Genomic DNA, 26,588 nt, shown 5'->3' on the forward strand with positions numbered 1-26,588 from the left:
ACCTCAGGGTCAGGAAGAGCAGCTAAAAATTTCTCTAGTGCCAGTCTGTCCCACGCCTCCACTGTTAGGTCCCGATACGCGATCCTAACTGATTGGTAAATGTCCTGTGCCAGCTCCTGCACTGTCTCGCCCGACTTTAATCTGCGATGCTGGAGCTGGGCCCGCACCAGATCACAGTTCGCTGCAAACCCAAACCGACGGCTCAACGCCTCGCAAATGTGGGAGCTGGTCAACATCCCCTCCGCGATCACGTTTAACACATCTGCGGCTGGTCCCCGCAACGTTGCCACCAAATTCCCTGTATGTTCCCGCTCATTCCACCCGTTTAGTCGGGAAATACACTCAAATTGCGTCAGAAAAGCTTCAACGCTCCCTGACCCGAAATTTACCAGGGGGATCACTTTCCCGGTGGCCCCCTTCCCAGTTTCTCCCTTGTCCGAATCCAGCCCAGGGATCAAACACCCTTGTGGCTGCGTATCCAATTTCGGAGCCCACTGTGGCCAAAGATGTTTTGTGGTGAGGGTCTCATGGGTCAATTTTGCCTCCTGTTTCAAACGTTGAATGGACCGATTCACCTCTTCCCGCAGGATCTTCTGGGCCCGCACAACCTCCTCCAAGGCTCCGTCGCGAGTTTGTAGCTGCTCCTCAACCAACCCAGACACTCTACTTACAAAAGACGGCTCTACCAGGCCTTTATCCAAGACTTCATCTTGGCTCATAATTTTGTCTTGTTCGTCCAAACGAGCCTCCAATCCTTTTACCTCTTCCGCCAAATTCATCCCTTGCTTCCTCAGCTCTCCCCACTCTTCAACTTGCAGCTGCATACGAGCATCCACACAGGCACGATGACGTTCCAGGCTTTCATCCACTTTATCAACCCGAATGTTCGTTGCATCAATTTTATCTACCAATCTTTTTCGTATATTTTCCCCCTCCAATGTAATTTCTATCTTTGTTTCCTCCAATCTATCCTCGAATTTACTTTGTATTTCCCCCAATTTAACATCCACACACTCCTGCATCTCAGTTTTCATTTTCTCCATCTTTTCCCCCAATTCATCCCTCATTAAATCAATCCGTGCACCCAACTGTACCCCCATTACCCCCAATTGATCTGTCATTTCTGCCCTCTGTGCCGTCATTTCTGCCCTCTGTGCCACGAATTGATTTGCTATTTGTGCCGTCATGTCCCCTATTAAACGTTCCAACATTGTCTGGATCGACATCGCGCCGGTTTCCGGCGCTGCCGGCTCCATTACGGGCAATGAAGCACGGTCCACGCTCGGAATGGGGGAGGTTCCAATCCGACCCCCGTCTCTCCCTTCTTCCCCCGACTCGCTGCCAGACACGTGGCCTTCCTCCTCAAACATCTGCACATCCGCCATGGTGCAGAAGTCCCGTTTGCCGCCAATTAAATTTAATTTGAAAAATCCCGCCAAAATTTTCCCGCGCTTTTCTGTAGTAATTTTATATTCCAATCCGTGGCGAGATTTCAGTTCTGGTATATTCTCCCGATACCGAATATAATTTAGAGGGGTTCGAACATCCAACACCCTGACACCAATGTGACGTCCACGGGACTTGAACAGTCCCGCCAACGTAGAATGAGCCGAAACTATGGAGGCGGTTTATTTATTTGTAACCCAAAGATGGCGGTTCTAATCGCTCTACCGCAAACGGGACGAGGAAGGTGGCACGAGTCGCTTTTCACCGAGTTGATAACGTTTATTTCTCTAACCAGAAATAACAAGACTCGGCAAGAAGAGGGATCCGGGGCGATTCGACGGGATGGTGGTGTGGGTTCGGGCGTGGTGAAAACACAGACAATTCCAATGAATATACAAATCTCAAACCCTCTAAGGTGCCAGGTACACACACACACACACACACACACACACACACACACACACACACACACACACACACACACACACACACACACACACACACACACACACACACACGCACACACACGCACACACACACACACACACACAACGTAGCTGGACCTGGTGGTCAGGCTGGCCCGTGGTGCGGACGCAACAGTCCCTGGATTGGCGCCGGACGAGCTGGCGTTGCGCTCGTCAGGGGGGCAGGAGAAACCGTGGTGCTGTCGACCTCCTGGTCCTGGCCCAAGTCCGCTCACAGCCGCCAGGGTACCAGTTCTGGCGCCAAGTTGCGAGCAGGAGAGGGAGGCAGGTCCGCCTGCCGTTCGACCCCGTACTCCGAGCCAGCAGAACCCCAGAGCCAACCAAGGTGAGGCACGAGGCACAGGAAGGCCTCGAGACACGATGAAAACCAGGATCAAATCAGCCCAACAACACAGCACGCTCCCAGCACAACAACCTCCACCAAAACGGTTTTCTGTACCGATCTTCTTCCTCTTCTTTTTTCGACCCCGAACAGAACCTTTTTATCCTCCCGTCCTCGTCACTTCCAATCGAGCCGTTTTATTGGCCCTGCACCGTCGCCTTCCGCCAATCGTGATCACGGGGCGGAGCCATCCGCAGCACTGTCCTGTGACGTCACGGCAAGCCTCCAGGGACTACTAAAAGGGGTTTACGCAGACACACTTACCCTATCCCGTATCCCTATCTAATTACGTGACAATTATCATTTCCCCCTTGAAGAAATGGACATTTACTAGACAACTTATCACCACTGAATTATTACAATTATTATTACAATTATTACTACTTATTACATCGAGATCCTGGTACACTCGAACAGCATGGCATACCTAATTAAACATCCTAATTACCCTTGGAATGCATACCCCCCCTCAAACGTAACAATATGTTGGGTCGCCGAAATAGGTGACCCTTATTGTCAGTAATTCTGTCTGTTTATTTGTTCGTTTGTCATCAGCATAATTGGTAGTAAACCAGGGCCGATTTTGACCAAACTCGGGTGGTAGGTACATTTTATGACCTAGTGCTTTGGAAATTGTGATGGTTGCTCGGGACGCTTTGGTTCCCCAGCAACAGCCGAAAAACCTTCAAAATCGGTACCGTTCATGCGAAATCAATTCCGAAAGCCATTATCCCACGTAGGCTTATGAAATTTGGCATGCATCATCTACAGGTGATGCTCTACCAAATATATTCCCGTTTTTGTGATATATGGAATAGTTTACTCGCAGCGCCCCTGACAAATGGGGTATGCCCGAAAATTGAAGGCCCCTAGCGACCAGGTGACCAGATTCACATCTCCAATCAATCCTTCATTCTTCGCACCATTGCCCACATGCAACGTATCACGTACAGGGGGTGAGGTTCCCTCCTTCCACCGGACCTCCTCCAATCAGGAGGCTCATCGCCTCAGATCGGGACTCCACCCAGAATGGTGGGAGTTGTCCCGCCTACTGTGGGCCTGTCCAATGAGGGACGGTCGGCAAATCGCGTGACGCAACCGTCCAATCAGGAAGTGAGTGGCTAGGGGAAGAAATCCCTCGGACCTCGCAAAAGAGAAGAGTAGAGTCGTTGTCAAGAGGAGAGTAGAGCAGACATCGTGGCCATTGCTCTTGGTGTGTGTCGTTAGAGTCGTCGTCGTCAGAGGTCGTGGTCTGCGGTTTTTTGCGGGGTCTTCATGGTGGTGGTGGTCGAGCAGCAGGATCATGGGCTCGGTGGATTCCGGGTCATGGGTTCGAAGTCCCACCGTGGTGGGTTGGAATCTGGTGTGACCGTACGAGGTGGACAGGGACCCGGCCAGACCTGACTCCCCAGCTGACCTATCCTCCTCGGCTGGAGGGTCCAATAAAAACCCGGCAGGGTCCATTTCTTTCGGGTGTGTGTGTGTGTGTGTGTGTGTGTGTGTGTGTGTGTGTGTATGTGTGTGTGTGTGTGTATGTGTGTGTATGTGTGTGTATGTATGTGTGTGTATGTGTGTGTATGTGTGTGTATGTGTGTGTGTGTGTGTGTCCGTGGGCCCCGTCCTGAAGTAGAAATTGCTGTTTGTTTGTATATAAATTGCATTTCTCATATTCTGTTTTAACTCTGCTCTTTGTGCTCCCTTGCCCCATTATAAATAAACCCCCAATTGTTCAATGTACCAGCTCGTTGTTGTGCTTTCTAGTATTGACCCAGCACGGTTCGTGCTTGAGAACCAGTAAGCCGATTGGGCTGCAAGTTGTCGTTTGGACCGACGGACTTTGGTAATTCCGCTCGGTTACACTGGACCGAGGTCGCGAGAGCGACCCGGTTTGACAGAGTCCGTTGAGGGTGTGATTTCCCCAGTAATTTGACGACGTGGGTACTTAGGTATATTGACATTTGGCTATTAACCCTAGCCCACGCCGTCAGAGAATTGGCGAGCACGGTCCTTAATTGACCCGTGACCTTCGGAGTTGGCCGAAGGTTACGACCTGCAATTCCGGGTGTTCGGTGAGAGACGGCTCTACTGCTCCACCTGGCGGCCTTTCCTCGCAAGCGACCCCCGGCCCACAACAAGATATCTCCAAAAACCTCATCCGCCCCGCCGTATGTGCGTCCACCTGTCTGTCTCTCTGTGTGCATGTGAGTATCACTGTTTGTTCATCTCTGTGTGTGCACGTGCAATTTTCTGTCCGTCTGTCTCTGTGTGTGGGCGTGTCTGTCTGCGAGTCCAAGTTTATCAACTTGGCGGTCGGCACCTCTGTGGCAAATTTTGAACGAGTGTGTTGAAACAGAACAAATTAATCTTTTGTGGAATAAATCTCCCTTCTGGCCATCAAATAAGGTAATGAACTCCTACTCAATCCAAATTATTATCTGCAACTCGTGTACAAATTGAACAACAAATGCTTTTTTTTCCTTACCTGATTTGCAATGTATGACGAAGATGCCACTTAAAAAAAAAAACAATAACAATAATATTACAAAATAAAAATAGAAATTTTAAAAAGGACACCAATCAAGCTAAAATTACCTGCTTGCGTGTGCGTTTAATGTGCAGGAAGACACGCTGTCCGGTGCGCGAATGAAATCTCTCCACATGGTCCCTTCCGAAACCAAGAAAAGTACGCAAGCAGACGTACAAACCGCTGAGTGACTCCTGCATGGTGCAATGGATGAAGGAGGGGGATTAAAAAAAATTTTCAAAGAAGAAGAATTTACTCACACAAAAAGAAGAGTACTTGGGAAGTCAAAGGTTAATGCATCACCTTTCAACCAAAATCAGTACACATTTAACACTAAAAGGGTGACAAACATATTCATCCTCTTGCTGAAAAACAAGATACAGGCACATACATAGAGGAAGGTTTGTTTGTAATACAGGTGTTCATCTCTTGTCTACCAACATCCTTGCAATGAATGCAAAAGTACATTGATGTTTCCCAATGTGCCTGAGATTACTATTAATATTTAATTACTCTTAATCTTCCATGAGCCTGAGATTACTATTAATAACGCATTCTCCTGAGTACGAGTTCCTTGGTAAAACTGCAATCACAAACTATATTATCCGCGATCACAAAGTGATCAACAAGGGCCAGCCTCCCCCGGCTTATCCTTGATGATCACCCATGACTTACCGTTGGCACGCGATTCAATGATGGCCATTTTTTTGTTTGGACCACCACATGACCTTGACCTTCAACATTTAGGTAACAAGTGCAAATTAAGAAAATGTGTCCCCATCTACATTCTAGCCATAAAACTCAACATCATGAAAATCAGAGGACAATGAGCCTGGTGTTGGCTCAGTGGTTAGGGTGGCGGCTTGGGATCCTAGGGTCCTGAGTTCAAGCCCCGTCGGCCGCTGAATTAATACACCAGGGGGTTGACTCAGCCTGTCATCCTTCCGAGGTCGGAGAAATGAGTACCAGTTCCAGTGTGTGTACTGGAAGGGGGGCACGCATCAGTGACACAGTCGCGCTTCAAGAAGTGATAGCGACCCCGGCAGCTAAGCTGCCATACGACCACCACCAGAGGACAATTATTCAAGTTATGATCAAAAAGGTGTTTTTTTTTGTTAATTACGTCAAAATCCCCCCAAAATAGGTCAAGAACACGAATCAAATATCAGGTGCACAACATCAGTGCAGGTTCACGATGATGCAAGAGCATCTTGGAATGCCAAGCGGTCTTTGAGATTCCGCATTGGGAAAATGTCCCTGGTGTTGGCCTAATGGTTAGGGCGGTGGGCGTGCAATCCGAGGACCCCGAGTTCAAATCCCACTTGGCTGTTGAATTTATACCAAGTGGGGTTGACTCTGCCCGTCATCCTTCCGAGATCGGCACAACGAGTGCCAGCTTGTTAGTATCCTGTGTCGGAGTGGCAACCCATCCAGGATTGTGTCTAATAGCCAAGGAGACTTAGGCAGCACTGATACGCCACACAGAGTATGGTCTCAATGGATGGATGGATTGGCAAAATTGAGCGATGACAAATATGAATAAATAAATTTCAGACAATCATTTGACCTTGACCTTTAACCTGGAGGGGTATGATGTACATTACGAAGCGTAAATGCGGCTTGCTCGAAGCTATCTCGGGAGGGCAATTTCGGTGTGATTGGTTAAACCCGATTCAAATTTTGGTGAAAAAAAAAAAAAGTAGAAAAGTTAAAATGTCTATAATTTGGCTCTGACCTTGAAAATTAGGTCAAGATTAAAAATAAATAAATAAATAAATAAAAACTCATTATTGAAGCAAAATTTCATTCCGAAAATCCCAGCGGGCTCCGATATACAGCTCGGAGATTGGGAGTGCAGGAAATAAACAAATAAACAAACAAACAAATAACCTCAATGGTAGTTGTAGTGCCCCAAAGGGGTTGTAGTGCTATTAAAAAATGGGGGCACCAATCGTAGAAACAAACCCCACAACATCAACTGAACATCATCAACAATGATTGCAAAGCATTGAGTGGGAACTCCAGGAACAGTTACACAGCAATGGTCCTGAAGAGGTGAGCTGGGGGGGGGGGGGTCAGTATCACACTCTCGTAGGACAAGGAATTATTTATTTACGTCACCGCTTCGAAATTATGAAACATCTTAAAACGTCCACCTCGCAGACAGGACAGTCGGATTTACATCACCCAAAAGACTCCGTGCTCCATGATGCAACACCCCCTGCTGGCAACACATCAGAGAGCCCCTTCTTTTTGAGATCCCGCCCCAAAGCGAAAAAAATACCCCCGATAAAGCCGATAATCCAGGAAAACACCAACAACGGCTCGAGAAAGATCCCGGCTGGGGACGGTAGGACAACACAGCGGCTTTCTCACCATCGAACGCCCATTCAAAATGAATCCCGACGGTTAAATCGAATCGGGCGGTTCCTGAAGGAGAAATGTTTCATTTTTAACCACTCATCCGATAAACGGGCCACGTACCGGCGTGTCGAACGAGTAAACACATTCATCCTTGTACACTTTGTCCCCGGCGCCGGGAGCCCGAACCATTGCAACGCAAGACAGCAAAAGGTCCGCTGCGTCCGCCATCTTTGACGTATTTACGGAACTTCCGGTGGGATGAATCGTGTTTCGTCCTCGTTGGTTGTTAAAGGGAATTTTAACTTGTCTGTTTTGGATAAACAAACGTCACATGTTTTAATATTTCCCTTCTCTTCTCATGAGATGTCAGGAGAACAATGCAATTTATCATGACCAATGAAAAAGGAGGAACAACGGTATATTTTTCATTGGTATTTGTTCGGAAATACAACAACAATGTTCTTGCAATATTTTCATGATATAAATCCTGCCATAATATGTTGAATCTTACATACCCACTTTTACCCACATATACCCAATTATACCCACATGTACCCACTTTTACCCACATATACCCACTTATACCTACACACCCACATGTACCCACTTTTACCCACATATACCCACTTTTACAAACACATACCCACATATACCCACTTATACCCACTTATACCCACACATACCCACTTTTACCCACACATACCCACTTTTACCCACACATACCTACTTATACCCACACATACCCACTTTTACCCACACATACCCACTTTTACACACACATATCCACTTTTACCCACACATACCCACTTTTACCCACACATACCCACTTTTACCCACACATACCCACTTTTACCCACACATACCCACTTTTACCCACACATACCTACTTATACCCACACATACCCACTTTTACCCACACATACCCACTTTTACCCACACATATCCACTTTTACCCACACATACCCACTTTTACCCACACATACCCACTTTTACCCACACATACCCACTTTTACCCACACATACCCACTTTTACCAACACATACCCACTTTTACGCACACATACCCACTTTTACCAACACATACCCACTTTTACTCACACCTACCCACTTTTACCAACACATACCCACTTTTACCCACATTTCTACACTTTTACCCATACATATCCACTTTTACCCACACATGCCCACTTTTACCCACACATACCCACTTTTACCCACACATACCCACTTTTACCAACACATACCCACTTTTACGCACACATACCCACTTTTACCAACACATACCCACTTTTACCCACACATACCCACTTTTACCAACACATACCCACTTTTACCCACATTTCTACACTTTTACCCATACATATCCACTTTTACCCACACATATCCACTTTTACCCACACATACCCACTTTTACCCACACATACCCACTTTTATCAACACATACCCACTTTTACCCACACATACCCACTTTAATCCACACATACCCACTTTTATCCACATATACCCACTTTTATCCACATATACCCACTTTTACAAACACATACCCACATATACCCACACATACCCACATATACCCACTTTTACAAACACATACCCACTTTTACCCATATATACCCACTTTTACCCACTTATAACCACTTTTACCCATATATGTCCACTTTTAACCACATATACTCACTTTTCCCCACACATATACACTTTTACCCACATATAATATGTAAACAGCGTGCTTTGTTTGTTTATTTGTTTGTATGATTGTTATTAAACTGCTGGTGAAGTTTTTATTCGATATCGGATAACACTTGGTCCCGGTACCCACGTTCAGGGGTCTTCGGAGGGTCTGACTGCGAGTGACGATGTTGAGTGCTGAATTCATGATGAACGTTCAAACTTCAAACACACACTAAAAACCACCACAGTGAGTGTCTGAGTGGAATTATGTCCTGAAAGGCAAAAGCCTTATATTTCGAAGTACAAATCCGGAGAAAGTTCCAGGTTGTGGGACGAATTATGGGATGTAATAGAATACCCTGTTCAGTGAACCTTTAACATTTATTGACGATACTTTAACGTGTCATTCTTCGCCTGATCCGATCCGACGACTTTCAGTTTTGAACGAGTTCGATGACGTATTTGGTGGATGGATCGACCAATGGGAACTCATCTTGCAGCGATCAGGTCACGTGAACTCAGGAGCGATTCTTATTGGTTCAACTAATTGAAAAGTAACCAATCGTAGTTAATTTTACTGCGTATTTTTACCGCCCGATTTAACTACTCGATATCTGTTGGACGACGTGGTCGGTTCAAACTGACGGCGTTTGCGAGTTCTCGGCGCCATGGGGCTGACGGCCAGTCAGGACGTGGCCGATTGTCCGTACGATGAATCGTGTCCCTCTTGGACGACACATCGAGGATTCAAAGAGCTCGCTGATCCCCGCTCGCCTTCCAGCACCATCGATCGGACCCCGATACAGGTATTCCTTCTCGCGTCACGTTCTCTCGACCGAGCCCGAGGGACCCGCTCTGATCACAGTGTCCCCGCTCCCCGACCTCAGGTCGGTGCCGCCGTTTCTCCCTCCAGCCGAGTCGGTTTGGCCGATTCGAAGACGCGGACGGTCGGTGAGGCGGCGAGTTACAGCCCGACGGTGAACCTGGACGACCCTCGATCTCCGTCGCTTGGAGTGGACCGCACGCCGCTCTCCGTGTCCGGTCAGTGCCGGCTCGGGCTCGGGCTCCGGCTACCACTACCACTACTACCACCACCACTACTTAATCCGCTCATGTTTCCGTGTTGTCCGTCCGTCCGTCTGTCCGTTCGTCTGTCCGGATTTTCGTTTACACCCGAACTCAAGAAGGAAATTGTAAAATTTCGTCAAACTTGGTGAAAAGGTAAAGTAAGACAGGGAAATTTAGTGATTAGATTTTGGGCCACATGTGGTAAAGGTCAAAGGTTAAGGTCAAAGTCTGGAATTTTACTGTTTACACCCGAACTCAAGAAATATTGGACAGAATTTCATCAAACTTGATGAAAAGGTAAAGTAAGACAGGGAAATTTAGTGATTAGATTTTGGGCCACATGTGATAAAGGTCAAAGGTTAAGGTCAAAGTCTGGAATTTTACTGTTTACACCCGAACTCAAGAAATATTGGACAGAATTTCATCAAACTTGATGAAAAGGTAAAGTAACACAGGGCAATTAAGTGATTAGATTTTGGGCCACATGTGATAAAGGTCAAAGGTTAAGGTCAAAGTCTGGAATTTTACTGTTTACACCCGAACTCAAGAAATATTGGACAGAATTTCATCAAACTTGATGAAAAGGTAAAGTAAGACAGGGAAATTTAGTGATTAGATTTTGGGCCACATGTGATAAAGGTCAAAGGTTAAGGTCAAAGTCTGGAATTTTACTGTTTACACCCGAACTCAAGAAATATTGGACAGAATTTCATCAAACTTGATGAAAAGGTAAAGTAACACAGGGCAATTTAGTGATTAGATTTTGGGCCACATGTGATAAAGGTCAAAGGTTAAGGTCAAAGTCTGGAATTTTACTGTTTACACCCGAACTCAAGAAATATTGGACAGAATTTCATCAAACTTGGTGAAAAGGTAAAGTAACACAGGGAAATTAAGTGATTAGATTTTGGGCCACATGTGATAAAGGTCAAAGGTTAAGGTCAAAGTCTGGAATTTTACTGTTTACACCCGAACTCAAGAAATATTGGACAGAATTTCATCAAACTTGATGAAAAGGTAAAGTAACACAGGGCAATTAAGTGATTAGATTTTGGGCCACATGTGATAAAGGTCAAAGGTTAAGGTCAAAGTCTGGAATTTTACTGTTTACACCCGAACTCAAGAAATATTGGACAGAATTTCATCAAACTTGGTGAAAAGGTAAAGTAAGACAGGGAAATTTAGTGATTAGATTTTGGGCCACATGTGATAAAGGTCAAAGGTTAAGGTCAAAGTCTGGAATTTTACTGTTTACACCCGAACTCAAGAAATATTGGACAGAATTTCATCAAACTTGATGAAAAGGTAAAGTAAGACAGGGAAATTTAGTGATTAGATTTTGGGCCACATGTGATAAAGGTCAAAGGTTAAGGTCAAAGTCTGGAACTTTACTGTTTACACCCGAACTCAAGAAATATTGGACAGAATTTCATCAAACTTGATGAAAAGGTAAAGTAACACAGGGCAATTTAGTGATTAGATTTTGGGCCACATGTGATAAAGGTCAAAGGTTAAGGTCAAAGTCTGGAATTTTACTGTTTACACCCGAACTCAAGAAATATTGGACAGAATTTCATCAAACTTGGTGAAAAGGTAAAGTAACACAGGGAAATTAAGTGATTAGATTTTGGGCCACATGTGATAAAGGTCAAAGGTTAAGGTCAAAGTCTGGAATTTTACTGTTTACACCCTAACTCAAGAAATATTGGACAGAATTTCATCAAACTTGGTGAAAAGGTAAAGTAACACAGGGCAATTAAGTGATTAGATTTTGGGCCACATGTGATAAAGGTCAAGGGTCAAAGGTCAAATTCTGGAATTTTACTGTTTACACCCGAACTCAAGAAATATTGGACAGAATTTCATCAAACTTGGTGAAAAGGTAAAGTAACACAGGGAAATTAAGTGATTAGATTTTGGGCCACATGTGATAAAGGTCAAAGGTTAAGGTCAAAGTCTGGAATTTTACTGTTTACACCCGAACTCAAGAAATATTGGACAGAATTTCACCAAACTTGATGAAAAGGTAAAGTAACACAGGGCAATTTAGTGATTAGATTTTGGGCCACATGTGATAAAGGTCAAAGGTTAAGGTCAAAGTCTGGAACTTTACTGTTTACACCCGAACTCAAGAAATATTGGACAGAATTTCATCAAACTTGGTGAAAAGGTAAAGTAACACAGGGCAATTTAGTGATTAGATTTTGGGCCACATGTGATAAAGGTCAAAGGTTAAGGTCAAAGTCTGGAATTTTACTGTTTACACCCTAACTCAAGAAATATTGGACAGAATTTCATCAAACTTGGTGAAAAGGTAAAGTAACACAGGGCAATTAAGTGATTAGATTTTGGGCCACATGTGATAAAGGTCAAGGGTCAAAGGTCAAATTCTGGAATTTTACTGTTTACACCCGAACTCAAGAAATATTGGACAGAATTTCATCAAACTTGGTGAAAAGGTAAAGTAACACAGGGAAATTAAGTGATTAGATTTTGGGCCACATGTGATAAAGGTCAAAGGTTAAGGTCAAAGTCTGGAATTTTACTGTTTACACCCTAACTCAAGAAATATTGGACAGAATTTCATCAAACTTGATGAAAAGGTAAAGTAACACAGGGCAATTAAGTGATTAGATTTTGGGCCACATGTGATAAAGGTCAAAGGTTAAGGTCAAAGTCTGGAATTTTACTGCTTACACCCGAACTCAAATATTGAACAGAATTTCATCAAACTTGATGAAAAGGTAAAGTAAGACAGGGCAATTAAGTGATTAGATTTTGGGCCACATGTGGTAAGGGTCAAAGGTCAAGCTCTGAAATTTCAGTGTTTATACCCTAACTCAACAAATATTGGACAGAATTTCATCAAACTTGGTACAAAGGTAAAGTCAGACAGGGCAATTTAGTGATTAGATTTTGGGCCAGATATGATAAAGGTCAAGGGTCAAATATGTCAATACTCAAGTGTTTGTGCGGGAGAGCGGAGGCATACCCGTCGACTGCGCGCAGTCAAATTACTCTAGTTTATTTTTTTTCTGCCTCTTCCTTGCAGCTGAGGTGAATACCATGGCGCAGATGAAGCTCGAGACGTTCGTTACGCCGGTTGATCCGAGCGCGTCGGAAACTGATTCTCCAGGTAATTGGGGAAACGTTTCCCAATAAGTCGTATCTTTAATGCGGAGCATTTTTTTTAATCTCCTTCACAGATACCACGGTCGAGTAAGACTATCGTTAAAAACTACTCCTGCTCCTCTTACATCAATCACTTGGTCAAGAACCTTTGGCTCCACCAATGTCTGACCAAGCAACTTTCGAGCACACCGACATGTTTAGCCTCAACTGCTCCAAGGAACTCGAAGATCTCCATGTACCGTGTGGTGAACACAATGATCACGTGACCCCCTGTGTTGACTCGACTGAGTGTACATTGAGAGTTTTGAGTCTGTTCGAAACACAGGGCACGCAGTTCAGCGATCGCGCTTGTTGCTCGTCTGTGTGTACTCTCGATCCCACCTCCATCCATCTTGAACCTGCAGAGCCAGAGTACGTCTCCATAACTCTGGATGTGGCCGTTGGCAGATTTTCCTCTTGTTCGGTGTGACAATGACCCATTGATGACCCCGAGCATCCGATTAGCATTGGATATGTCTTGATTAGAGTCAAGTCCGTCGTCGATCACAACACCAAGGTTTCTCCAGTTTTGACGTCTTGAAATAGTCATTCATATGGTATCCATTATTCATCTCATCTATCCTTCAGCTAGTCAGCCTGGTGTTGGCTTAGTGGTTAGGGTGGCGGCTTGGGATCCTAGGGTCCTGAGTTCAAGCCCTGTCGGCCGCTGAATTAATACACCAGGGGGTTGACTCGGCCTGTCATCCTTCCGAGGTCGGCGAAATGAGTACCAGTTCCAGTGTGTACTGGTAGAGGGGCACTGCAGCAGCGACAGTCACGCTTCAAGAAATGATAGCTACCCCGGCAGCTAAGCTACCATACGACCACCACCACCAGCTATTCGGTGGGCAGAGGTTATGTTTTCGCCCGTTCATCTGTCTGAACAGGATATCTCAAAAAGTTGTGGCCGGAATTTTTAAGTGATTCGTCACCGGCGAGAGATGGAGCCAAAAACAATATACAACACAATCTATCAAAGTTGAGGACGAGTTATGACAACGAGGTGGATGAGTTGGGGTAGATGAAAAGAAGAAGCCGATTAGATTTTGATTCGGGTCAGGATACAGCTCTGGCCTGTCGGTGGGATTACAAAACCTAAACTGTTCACCTTGGTGGAAGTACGCGCTCCACCAAGTGCCATTCTGGTTATTAAAGAGCTACTCTGTTGCTGTTTAATAATATCCACAAACAGCCTGTAAAAGGTCATTTGACAAAGAAGGAGAATCGAGCAGAACTTTTATCGGTAACGTGTACGTTACCGATAAATTTGCTACAAAACTTGAATAACTCAAATGGCTACGGCATCCCCACACGTGAGTTCATCTGTAACGTGTTTTTCACAATTTCAAAATCGCTCTTCAATGAATTCTCATTAAATTATAAAGCAACAACAACAACCGGAATTATTAAATAAATGCATGGGGACTGACTGATGGATGTACTAAGCATTTGCATTTGAAGGACTATCGTGGCTGGTTCGAGTGTCCGTTACTTGAAAGATGCACTTCAACTTCGTCTTTCTCTGCTCTTCAACAACAGGATTTAAAAATTGAATTCTGTAAGATGAGGCCCCTCATTGGAAATCGGAACAATCTCGTCCAACTGGTGGTTTTGAGGAGACTACTTCCTGTTCTTGTTTGCATAAGGTTTGCCGACTGCCACCACGTACCGTCGACGCTGCTCACGGGAATCGCAACTGCAAGAGATGAAATTTGTGTCGCACAAACAGAAGTTTGCAGAGTTTAGGAACCGACTTGGCCGTGCGTTTTGAAGCGTCTGTCGACGAGCCTCGTGATGGTCTTTCTGAATTTGAGACGGTCTACCATGTTGGGTTGTCCACCATTTGAGTGTTTTCCCAGCCTTTTGATTGAATTTTTTTTTTTCTGCAAATTCTTCACTGGAGCGAGGATACCGAAAATGATCAATGACCATAGCCATATCAGACCAAATATCTTGATCATTCGAATCCAAGAGCCTTGCTTTTTTAAAGTTTTTCAGATGTTTCACCAACTGCTCGTCAGTATGGCCTGCGAGCCTGGAACCTTTCAGGCTCTTGTGGTTTATGGGAGAGAAAGTATATGTTCCCCACCTGAATACTGGGGGATTCAAGTAAGAACCATGCTTCAGAATTTCTTGGAACTTCCGTAGGTCCAGGGCTAAAGGTAACCACCGATTCCATTATCTGCCCCGTGAGCAGGAGCCGGGGTCAATGTAAATGACGTTTCAGCATCGGTATCACCAGGAGTGGACCCATGCAGCAGAACTGCTGTGCTGTCAGGATTTAGTAACTAGTTAGGTGTTCCTTTTTAAAATCGGAAGCAAACGAACTTTTGGTACAGGACTAAAAGAAGCTCCTGTACTCCATTTTTAGCGCTGGAAGATGGTAATGTTACGGTGCACATTTCCTCGTCTGTTTGGCATTGACTTTTTGACTGATGCGGCGATCGAATGATTGGGAAATAAGTGTTTAAATTGAAATGTGTTGTATTGACAGGAATAAAGATTTTAAACAGAAATACGACCAGTGATTGTACTCTTTCGCAAACGACAGTGGCACTCGGTAGAGCACATAACCCTCCGCCATGCTGAACAGTTTACATTTTGTATCCCACTAATGGTCTTGAACTGAACCAAAATTGAAATCGGCTTGTTCGCGTCACATACCTGACTCGTCCACCAAGTTTTGTCCAAACCCGTCCACGATGTTTTGAAATATCGTGATGTACACAGTACCAGTCAAATGTTTGGACACACCAACTCATTCAATGGTTTCACTTTATTTTTACTATTTTCTACATTGTTGAATAATAGTGAAGACATCAAAACTATGTCATAACACGGATGGAATTATGTAGTAAACAAAAAAGTGTGAAACAAATCAAAATATATTTTATATTTCATATTCTTCAAAGTCGGCACCCTTTGCCTTGACAGCTTTGCACACTCTTGGCATTCTCTCAACCAGCTTCATGAGGTAGTCACCTGGAATGCTTTTCCATTAACAGGTGTGCATTGTTAAAAGTTGATTTGTGGAATTTCTTTCCTTCTTAATGTGTTTGAGCCAATCAGTTGTGTTGTGACAAGGTAGGGTTGGTGTACAGTAAATAGATCTATTTGGGAAAAGACCATTATTTTGGCTGTCCTGTAGTAGTCCATATTATGACAAGAACAACTCAACTTAGCAAAGTGAAACGACAGTCCAACATTACTTTAAGACATGAAGGTCAGTCAATCCGGAAAATCTCAAGAACGTTGAAAGTTTCTTCAAGTGCAGTCGCAGAAACCATCAATCGCTATGATGAAACTGGCTCTCATGAGGTCCGCCACAGGAAAGGAAGACCCAGAGTTACCTCTACTGCAGAGGATAAGTTTATTGGAGTTACCAGCCTCAGAAATCGCCAATTAACTGCACCTCAGATGCAGCCCAAGTAAATGCTTCACGAGTTCAAGTAACAGACGCATGTCAACATCAACTGTTCAGAGGAGACTGCGTGAATCAGGCCTTCATGGTCGAATTGCTGCAAATAAACCACGACTGAAGGAGACCAATAATAAGAAGAGACTTGCTTGGGCAAAGAAACACGAGGAATGGACATTAGACCGGTGGAAATCTGTCCTTTGGTCTGATGAGTCCAAATTTGAGATTTTTGGTTCCAACCACCGTGTCTTTGTGAGACGCAACAAAGGTGAACGGATGATCTCTGCATGTGTGGCTCCCACCGTGAAGCATGGAGGAGGAGGTGTGATGGTGTGAGGATGCTTTGCTGGTTACACTGTCGGCGATTTATTGAGAATTCAAGGCACACTAAACCAGCATGGTGACCACAGCATTCTGCAGCGATACGCCGTCCCATCTGGTTTGTGCCTAATGGGACCATCATTTGTTTTTCAACAGGACAATGGCCCAAAACATACCTCCAGGCTGTGTTTAAGTCTATGTGACCAAGAAGGAGAGTGATGGAGTGCTGCCTCCACAATCACCCGACCTCAACCCAATTGAGATGGTTTGGGATGAGTTGGACCGCAGAGTGAAGGAAAGGCAGCCAACAAGTGCTCAGCATATGTGAGAACTCCTTCAAGACTGTTGGAAAAGCATTCCAGGTGACTACCTCATGAAGCTGGTTGATGGGATGCCAAGAGTGTGCAAAGCTGTCAAGGCAAAGGGTGCTGACTTTGAAGAATCTAAAATCTAAAATATACTTTGATTTGTTTCACACTTTTTTTGGTTCCTACATAATTGCATACGTGTTATTTCATAGTTTTGATGTCTTCACTATTATTGTACAATGTAGAAAATGGTAAAAAAAAAAAGAAAAACCCTTGAATGAGTAAGTGTGGCCAAACTTTTGACTGGTACTGTATGTATATATATATATATATATATATATATATATATATATATATATATATATATATATATATATATATATATATATATATATATATATATATAATCGTTTTTGGCTGAATCTCTCAAATGTGAAGAATCACTTGGAAATTAAAAAAAACAACTCATCTGGATTTTCACCAAAATCTAATCAATTTGTCCTTCTCACACATCCAACCTGTCCACCAAATGTCGTCCAAAGCTGTCCATAAGTTTGACATGTCTTTTCACGAACAGAAGACTGGTGAAAACAGAACCTCCGTTCACCTTTGGTGATGGAGGTAATCAACCGACATAAAACGGTATTTGTTTATCCCCCTTCACAAGAATGATTTGAGTGGGGTTTTAAAGGCCAATCTTTTAACATGACTGTATTTCCTGCGGTCTTTTTCAGGGTAAAAAAAAAAACCCCCAAAACTGGTAAACAATTTTTTTATGCCTCTGCTGACGAAGTCGCTGGAAGCATTGTTTTGGGGTTGTCCGTCTGTGCTAATTACCTCTGCCCCCGAAGGTGAAGGTGGTTGTGTTTTCACCCCTCTGTCTTTGTTTGTGTGCAGGATATGTCAAAAAGTTGTGGATGGATCTGGATCCGGATGAAACTTGGTGGATTTGTTGGGTGTGTGACGAGGAAGGATTGATTTGATTTTGGTGAAGATCCGAATCCGGATCTGCATTCGAGAATTGTATTTTTGTACATTGTTGAGGCTCGTATGAGAGTGAACAGACAACACACAACAAAGGGGGCATGAGATGAGAGGGGTGGGAGAGGGAAGGACAAAACAGTGTGGAAGGGAGAGGAATGGGGCGGGGGAATATGGGGTGTACAAGATGGACATTACAGGGACTTTCAGGAAGGGAAGCAGGGAATTTGAAGGAGGTGGGTTTGGGGTGGATCAACGGGGGTAGAAAAGATCGAGGATTTGGATGGGGATGATCAGAGATGGTGGTGAACAGCTGTTTTGAAGGTCTGGAGGGAAGAATGGAATTGAAGAGTGAAGGAGTTTATTCCAAAGGTGGGAAAAAAGAGGAATGAAAGGGTGAAGGTGAGCAGTGATTCATGAAGGGAGTTGTTGGCGGATCTTCAGCGCCTTGCGGAAATATGGTGAGGACATATTCCAGACAGAGCAGGGGGGGAGGGGGGGTTGAGACCAGAGAGGAGACTGTAGAAGACAGAAAGACCACCGACCTGCAGTGAGAGAGTGAGACCCCCAAAGACTCGGCCTCATCGTGGGAGATACCAATGATTCTAAATACCTTGGTTTCCACAGCGTGAAGCAGAGAAAGGTGGGAGGCGGGAACATCAGCCCAGAGGGGAGAGCAGTACTCCATCAGGCTGCGGATGAAAGCTTTGTATGTGGTCAGGAGCTCAGGTGGACCGAGGAAGGACTTTGTACGACGGAGGATTCCCAGTCGGTGACTGGCTTTGGAGGCCAGGTTGGAAATGTGGCTTTCCCAGGAAAGATCATGGCAGATAGTGAGACCCAGAAGCTTGAATGAAAGGACTTCTTTCAGAGGATTGTTGAGAAAGTAGATTTGGGGGGGGGGGGGGTTCTAAACAGTCCTTTCAGAGAGACATTTATTTAATTCTAAAAGTGATAAGAAAACTACTTCATTCTCAAAGTGATTCTTCACCATTGAGAGATATGACCAAAAACGATGTTGTACTGTATCGCATTATATTTCAAAAATGTGTTTGGCCCGATGTGTTCTCGTGGATCAGGTATTCCATGGTGGAGGTATGTACTCTACCGAGTGCCCTCCAGTATTTATCATGTTTCTTATGTGCATTTCAACGGAATTCCCCCCCCCTTCCCCAAACACCTATATGGGCGATCCATACATCAAAATCGGTGTAACTACGTCTTCCTTTTTTTTTTACTCGATGTATTTGTATAATAAATAAATTGAATAGTTTTTCCTGGGCAATCATGTGCTGAGGAATGTTTGAATACTCTACACGTAAAATGCTATGTTTGCCGTGTGGTAATATCATCCGAAAGTTTTAGCTTGACGCCATCCTTGTATAGTACTTCATGACTGCCTCAAATCCTCCCAAAGGTCCAGTGAAGAAACCACAACCTTCTGAACCACTTCCCTACCTTCCATGTACCGATTCAGTTGGAGAAACTGAGGGATCAAGGCCGGAGGTTGAGCAGAGGTAGTTTTGTTTTGTTTGCCCAACAATTTCAAAAAGGTGTGAACACGCCGTTATTCATTGTGGCTGAATGTTTTAATTTCTAGCATTTGGACAGCAAAGTCGAATGTGGATTGGAGGGTGAAAGCACCCTGGGGATTATCGATCCTGAAGCACTTGTGATGATTATCCCGTTATTATTATTATTTTTTTTTTAATCATAATTGGCTCCTGTTTGTCTGTCCGTCATGTTATCTGCTCCTCAATGGTTGTGCAGATATTCAAACATGGTAGTTATGATCATTGAGGTTGTGAGAGTAGTTTCATTTTTGCCCCTCCCCCCCCCCACCCCCAGTGGGTTAAAAGGTCAAATACCAAGTTGGGGAGTTTTTCTCCTAAAAGATAATTAAAGCTTATTGCTTTGAATAGTTTGACGTCCAAAATCTTTTAACCTCAGATTTAATAGTGCCGCATTAAACTTTTTAATGTTTCAGGGTCCAAACTGATTTGAGGTTGCACAACTTTATTGGCATTCATCTTCTGCCCTCCAGTTTTGCAGCGTCTCCAGAGTCTTGGTCAGATACGAGTTTTGGCCTCGAGTTAAGGCTGGCCGGACAGGCTGCTCAAGCACTGCCAGGAATATCCATTGCAGACTCTGGACACCCGACCGGTAAGTATCTCATCTGATTGTGGTCTCACGATTGCAATGGTAAAACACCCGCTCCTAACCCTTCACGGAATGTCTTTTGCTGCCATTGACAGATATGAGAGGCTGCCAGGCGACCAAGGGGCAGATGTCAAAGCCCAGATTCCGAAAAGCTGGGGTACCAGGTCTATCCAATCGCTCTCCGTTGGGAACGCTCTCCAGTGACAACTCCCCAAGTTTCAGACTTCCTTCACACGCGGTGAGTGTCATCCATCACTTTTTGAACACGACCGTTCTCTTAAATCCTTGTTTGACCACTATTCTTGCTCTGGCCTTTGCCACCAACCTATTGCTTTATTTGTAGGCTGTCAAAATGGTGCGAGCAACCATGCAGAGCACCAGCCCATTGGCCCGTCCCAAGTCTGCCCCACACCGCATCAGCCAAGACAAGGAGAATGGAAGTTTTCCCTTTTCTGAGCTGCATCTAAACCAGAGAGAGTAACAACGAAACGATCTTCCTTGGCAGACCCAAGTATCACCATCTGTGTTAAATTTCAAATTGTTGTTTTTTTATGCAATTGGAATTTGGTTGTCCAGCCAATACACAGTGGTTCTGGTTTCTGTTGCTGTAACCTAGGTTTTAGAGCTACGCTAATTTTTTTTTTTTTTTAACTTTTCTGAGTTTTCAATGTAAATGTTTTATATCTTCTCGCTATCCTCAATAGTTTCCTTCAGATTTTAAATAAAGTTCGATGCACAAAATAAATAATTGGTGGCCTGCTTCGTAAGTTAAAATTGTTGAATCATTTATTCATCAACAATCAAATTTAAAGCTCTCTACTAACGGGCCAGTTCCATGAAGTACGTGAACGTCCTGATTCGCATCGTTTTGCAAATACGTTGTCACTTTATTAATACCACCACCTGCTTTGCGTCCTCAACCCACACTTGCATCACCGACAATATCTATCATCTTATCCTTCCCCTCCACATACCGAGGTCATCATAACATTGTGCCCAGGGAGATGCATTCCCGACGGTGTTAATTCTTACTCTACCAAAACTACGACTACTTCCTTTGGTGATTAAAAATACAATAAGGCGTTTTATAGATCAAATTTAGACTTGATTAACAAAACTTACCAATTATTTTGGAGCTTGCCATGTCGTATGTGCACCACCGCTGCCTCGCTCCTGCTGTCCACATACTCCTTCCTGGCAACGGTGGGAGATGAGAGGGAGCAGCTACTCCTAGGAAGGCGGCCCAGGCTGTGGCCCATCCTCCTGCGAAGCTTCATGTTTATTCACATAGAAGGCATTGATGATTGATGGTCAACTGTTGAGCCTTTTCATGTTGCGAAGCAGCTCCATGTATGGGGCAAAACCGTTGAATACATTTCGCTCAACTCCTGTGCTTCGCTCAATTTCAGGGTCATTTATTGTAGATGAGCTCGAGTACATCAAACAACATCCTGTAGGCATCGCTTTGTAATTTTGCTGAGGAATTTTTCTGGTTCAGTATCTTGTCTTTGGCCTCTTGGTTAGCTGTGTTTGTGCAGCTCCTCATTTAAGCTATTCCCATTTAATGTCAGCAGCTCATTCACATCGTCAACATCTACCTCAAAGTCCAGCTCGAGTGGCTAGTTCGATAATGTCCCTGGAATCGTCTCCAAGGTGAATTTTTGATGTTTTTACCCCTCAGCCTGAATTGGCTAAGGGGTATTGTCGTCATAGGCGTTGTCCGGCGGGCGTCCGGCCGTCTGTCAACTTTTGGTTTCCGTCAATTTCGAGGAGAACGCCTTGTCCGATTAAATCCATTTTTACAGTGTGTGTTGGGGCTGGGTAGAGGAAGGTTTCTTTCTGTATTCAGTGCGATGCGATATCCAATATGGCGGCTAGGGCAGCCATCTTGAATTTGGTTTCCGGACAATAACTTGAGAACGGCTTCACACATTGATTTTATTCTGGCGAGGTATAATGGGGTTTAGTAGAGGAAGGTTCCTTTCCAAAATGGGCACGCTGCGATTTTCACTGTGGCTGCCACGGCAGCCATCTTGAAATTGGTTTCCGTCAATTTTGAGAACACCTTGTCTGATTTAAATCCATTTTTGCTGGGCGTGTTGGGGTTGAGTAGAAAGGTTCCTTTCGAAAATGGGCGTGCTGCGATTTTCAATATGGCCACCATCTTGAAATTGGTTTGCGTCAAGGGGCTGAGGGAGCCCCTTGCGGAGCTATTTTTTTTTCATGTCCATTAAGTGAAAATCCAAGGTTTACTGTTGTAGACGAGTGATTGCAGTATTTTTGGTAAATTAATGTAATGTTGACGGTACATGTAGGATGAAGGTGCGAGCATGAACGTACAACTTCACCAAACCCTTCCTTGTCTTTGTTTAGTTCTTGTAGCATGCAGACTGTTTCCTGAGATCAGAGTGGTTGGTGAAGTTTATCGTGAAATATGTTTGATACTTAAAGGTCCCCTGACATGCAAAATAAACTTGTTATATATATTAACTTGACCTTCCCAGTGAAGAAATCACCTGTTTTTTTTTTTGTTGTTTTAATCAAAAATGGGATAATTAGAGCAATATTTCGATCATTTCTGGAGCTATTCACAACTTGCTATGCCCCGCCCCTAAAAAAATGGACTTCAGCGAATCGCAGCGTGACGTCACATACAGTAACTCGCACAGAGTGGATTGACTTGAGATCTCTAGAGTCTAAACCAGCGTTTCTCAACCTTTTTACCCTTGTGGAACCCTTGAAATAGTTTTCATGTCTCAGGGAACCCCTGCATAAAAATTATTATATACCATTATTAATATCTAGCTCTTTTATATTTTTATTGTAGTTCACGTGGTAAATGTAATATTTTTTTTTCGGATACCTGGTTTAAGGAAAAAATGACCCCCTTTTTCTCAAATTTATTGGCAATGAAAAAAAAAAACATTGCTCGTTTGAGACCTCACACTGAGGTTTTAATTCACAAAAAAAGGTCTTTTTAAATAAAAAAAAAACACACCTCGTGTAACTTGATAAATAAAGCTGAAGCAATAAAGGTAAAGAGAAGATAGATGGACACCGTGCATGCGTCCCGTACTTGAGTCAGTCACTCAATGATACACGAATCCGCCCCGTACAGGACGTCCACTAACCAGTGAGGGCGGTTTCACGCTGGCGCCATAAAGCCATCGTTAAATACATTCCCTATGGTTGTTATAATTGTAAATAAGAGGTTGAAGCCTCTATTATAATAACCAAGGAGTTTCCAACAATATGCCGTACGTGTATAGTAAAATTACGAATATTAAATCAAACAAAAACTACTCAAAAATACATTAGTGTTTCTCACGGAACCCCGAGCGACCTCTTGCGGAATCCTCGGGTTCCGGGGAACCCCGGTTGAGAAACACTGGTCTAGACTAGTCTGATAAATCCGTCGTCCGTCCGACTCGGCCGATAAATCTGACGTGATGTAGCTTTTATTTATTATTCTCTTTTTTTTCATTGTTTTCTACTGGCGCTACATGACGACAGTAGGAATAAAATAAATAAAAATGCAACAGAACGTCAGATTTATCGGACTACTCCAGACAATTGTGTCACAAGGTTTGTTCTGCACACAAGTTTTTATCGTATCCGAACAGCGAGTTTGCTTCGTTTTATGCACGGAGAGATACGGCCGATGACATGCGCTGGCCTTGTTGTGATTAATTTGCCACGGAGAAACATGTCCGCTGCGCTGTTCACGTCACCTCACTAAAATATTTCTGATATCGAGCAGTATGTAAGTCGAATTTACATTCTTGAATTACGAATAGGATTTAGTCTTACCAGTTATTTCTGAGTCTTCCTTCGATGTCATCATTCGATTTCATCGCCATTTTTCTCTGCTTGTCCTGCTTTGGGCTTGAACTGGTAAGGCCGTACTTCATTTAAAGCTGCCTGAACTTCACCTCCCGCGACTACATTATCCGACAATTCTCCATCTGATTCAGACCAAAATCCTTCATTTCTCATACTCACTGTCGTTACCAGACAAATGAAAGTCCATGCCATCCATTATTCAAAACCAAATGTTTGATTTTTTTTTTTTAAAGCAGAAATGAACGAAGCGATTGAGTCGACCAACCAAATGTGGAAACACACAGAAAACCAATACAATCATGTAGACCACCAACCCGAGTAATTTGCGTGCAGCCTTTGACATACTGTACGTGATGTCATGTGGGTTACGCCCCTTTCAGAATTGTTAGGGGCGTTCCCGAAGACGTTTGTTTTTTTAATTTTACATTTTACAGAATGAGTTTTGTGAAAAAAAAAACTGTCAGATCTGAAATCACGATGAAAAACTCCTATAGGACATATATAAATGAAATTTATGTACTTTGGCATGTCAGGGGAGCTTTAAGCATCATGCTTCGTCACCGTGATTTCAATGTCAAGGATGTAGCATAAAAGTGTTACCTTAGTTATGAATGTGCCATTGATGTTGCCAGGTCATCACGTTTGCCTCTGTCTGTGGTGTGTAATTAATAAGTGATCTTCCATTTTTTTTTTTTTTTTGAGGGCCACTTTTGTCGATTAAAGACATCAGTGTGACAGCCGCCACACCACCTACAGAATGGCTGCTCTTCGGCCCAGTCTCCACGTATTCTTCTTCGTTGTGGTTAATTAGGCTGAAAGCATAATTGTTTGTATACTGCCATATAGTGAAATTGTTGTTACTTTTATGCTTTGCATTGGAGCACTCATTTGTGACGGATCATGATGGTGTTTTCACATTTGTGTATTAGCCGCCCGTCAGGTGCCGCACTTTAGGCCACCAGTGGCTTGTTGGCCATGCAATGAAGACAAGGTCTATAAAAGTACCAATGCAATTTGCAAACGTGCAACGCCGATATCTAAGCACATAACGAATCGATGAAATAAGGTATGTGAGGAAACGGAACATTTCCTGGCCATGTGATGGACTATCTCAAGTCCAACGTACCTGTTCGTCAGTTATTCATAATGAAGGCCATAGAAAGGCCTCATCAGTGTTCTATCGAAAGCACGGGTACTTTTACCAAAACGAACAACCAATCAGCTTAAGCACTCCAACGAAACGGTTGATAAGAAACGGCTCCCTTGGAACGCGATTAGCAATCACCAAACCGTCATATTAAACATACACCTCCGCCCGAAATGTCAAATATGTCCAAATGAATGCTTTTCTAGGAGTCGGAACTGCTTGTAAGTTGGATTGTGGAGCTTAAATTTTGTAATTCTCCTTGGTTTAAGAGATACTCGTGGAGATCGCATGTACGGAAATGAAATAAAACGATGAACGCCGACGTCTCCAGGTGTTCATAAGCATTGCAATGTACCCAACGATTTGTAGCTATGATGAATAGGCATTCAATACGAGTGAGGAAAGTGAAAAAAAACTAAACTATCATTAAGAAATCGTTGTGGCCTGTTCCAAGTCAAGGCATGGTTGAGCAGGCCAAAAAAAACATGGTGGCTTCAGGTTACTTGGGATACGCCTTCAGACCCCAAAGAGAGTGGTGACCGAGGACGTACCTGATAAAGGATGCAATTCAATAAGGCCGTTAATTATCTTCAAAAGGGGTGTTTTAATTAACCCAAACACCCAATTTTCAATTAACCCAAAACCTTGGAGTTTTCTTATTGTGCATGCAAAGTTTCAGGATACTAGGTTTCATGGTTATTGAGGAGACGTATCAAATTGAGTTTAAGTTTTGTGATCATAACTACCAAGTTTGAGGAGATCGTGTGATGGACAGAGGGACAGAGTCGATTACGTTATCCTCCCTTTTTTGGTTTTTCGTGTCGGGGTAGTAACTATGACTCGTTATAGTCGATTTTGTTTTCCGGCTCGTTGGCTTCATGAACACTATGGAAGCTTTGAAGTCTAATTTCATTTCCTCCAGCATGGATTGCACGTGACTGCACTGTGAAAAAAAAGGTGTTCATAAAAATACCGGCTCACACCTTGCAATCATTCCCAGTGTTTATCAATCTCTCCTTTACCTGCCGTTTAACACCGAAGCAATTATTGCACTATCTATGAGAGGGAAGATGTTCGTTTTTTTTCAATGTGCAATAACAACCACATTCTCCAATTGCTGCTTCCTCCTGTCCATAAGGACGGGGGGGAGGTGCTCCTCGCTGGTAGATTGCAAACTAATCTGTACTTTGACGGAGGTCCTGGGCTTGGATAACGGAACCTCATTTTCACACAGGTATCCCATTTTGTATATCACGTGCAGTGTTGTCCAAAATGGAACACATTGTCGTTGTCAGATCTT

At 43.7% G+C, this 26,588-nt stretch overlaps 2 protein-coding genes across 3 annotated transcripts in view; one reads left to right on the forward strand and one right to left on the reverse strand.

The window, feature by feature from the left end:
- The window catches only part of LOC147029067 (ubiquitin carboxyl-terminal hydrolase 5-like), a 76,409-nt gene extending 68,963 nt beyond the window's left edge, over window positions 1-7,446 (reverse strand). The window contains exons 1-2 of the mRNA XM_085876575.1: window positions 7,322-7,446; window positions 4,906-5,031 (exon numbers count right to left, since the gene is read on the reverse strand). Coding sequence (XP_085732701.1) covers window positions 4,906-5,031; window positions 7,322-7,429 — 234 coding nt within the window. The 5' untranslated portion in view covers window positions 7,430-7,446. The remainder of the gene's footprint in view (window positions 1-4,905; window positions 5,032-7,321) is intronic.
- A 1,988-nt stretch (window positions 7,447-9,434) lies between these two features.
- On the forward strand, window positions 9,435-25,642 carry CDCA3 (cell division cycle associated 3). 2 transcript variants are annotated; one of them, XM_085879992.1, is made up of 7 exons: window positions 9,435-9,677; window positions 9,759-9,912; window positions 12,992-13,075; window positions 19,556-19,655; window positions 20,183-20,301; window positions 20,394-20,536; window positions 20,642-25,642. In XM_085879992.1, exons 1-7 carry the CDS (start codon window positions 9,540-9,542, stop codon window positions 20,777-20,779), a joined length of 876 nt encoding a protein of 291 aa, XP_085736118.1. In that variant the 5' UTR covers window positions 9,435-9,539; the 3' UTR covers window positions 20,780-25,642. The 2 variants fall into 2 exon arrangements, with proteins under 2 accessions (XP_085736118.1, XP_085736119.1); XM_085879993.1 differs by lacking the exon at window positions 12,992-13,075.
- The last annotated feature ends 946 nt before the right edge of the window (window positions 25,643-26,588 follow it).

The sequence above is a fragment of the Eptatretus burgeri genome, chromosome 4 (assembly GCF_056783735.1).
Source record: "Eptatretus burgeri isolate ZD-2024b chromosome 4, Ebu_testis_v1, whole genome shotgun sequence".
NCBI classification, from domain to species: domain Eukaryota; kingdom Metazoa; phylum Chordata; class Myxini; order Myxiniformes; family Myxinidae; genus Eptatretus; species Eptatretus burgeri.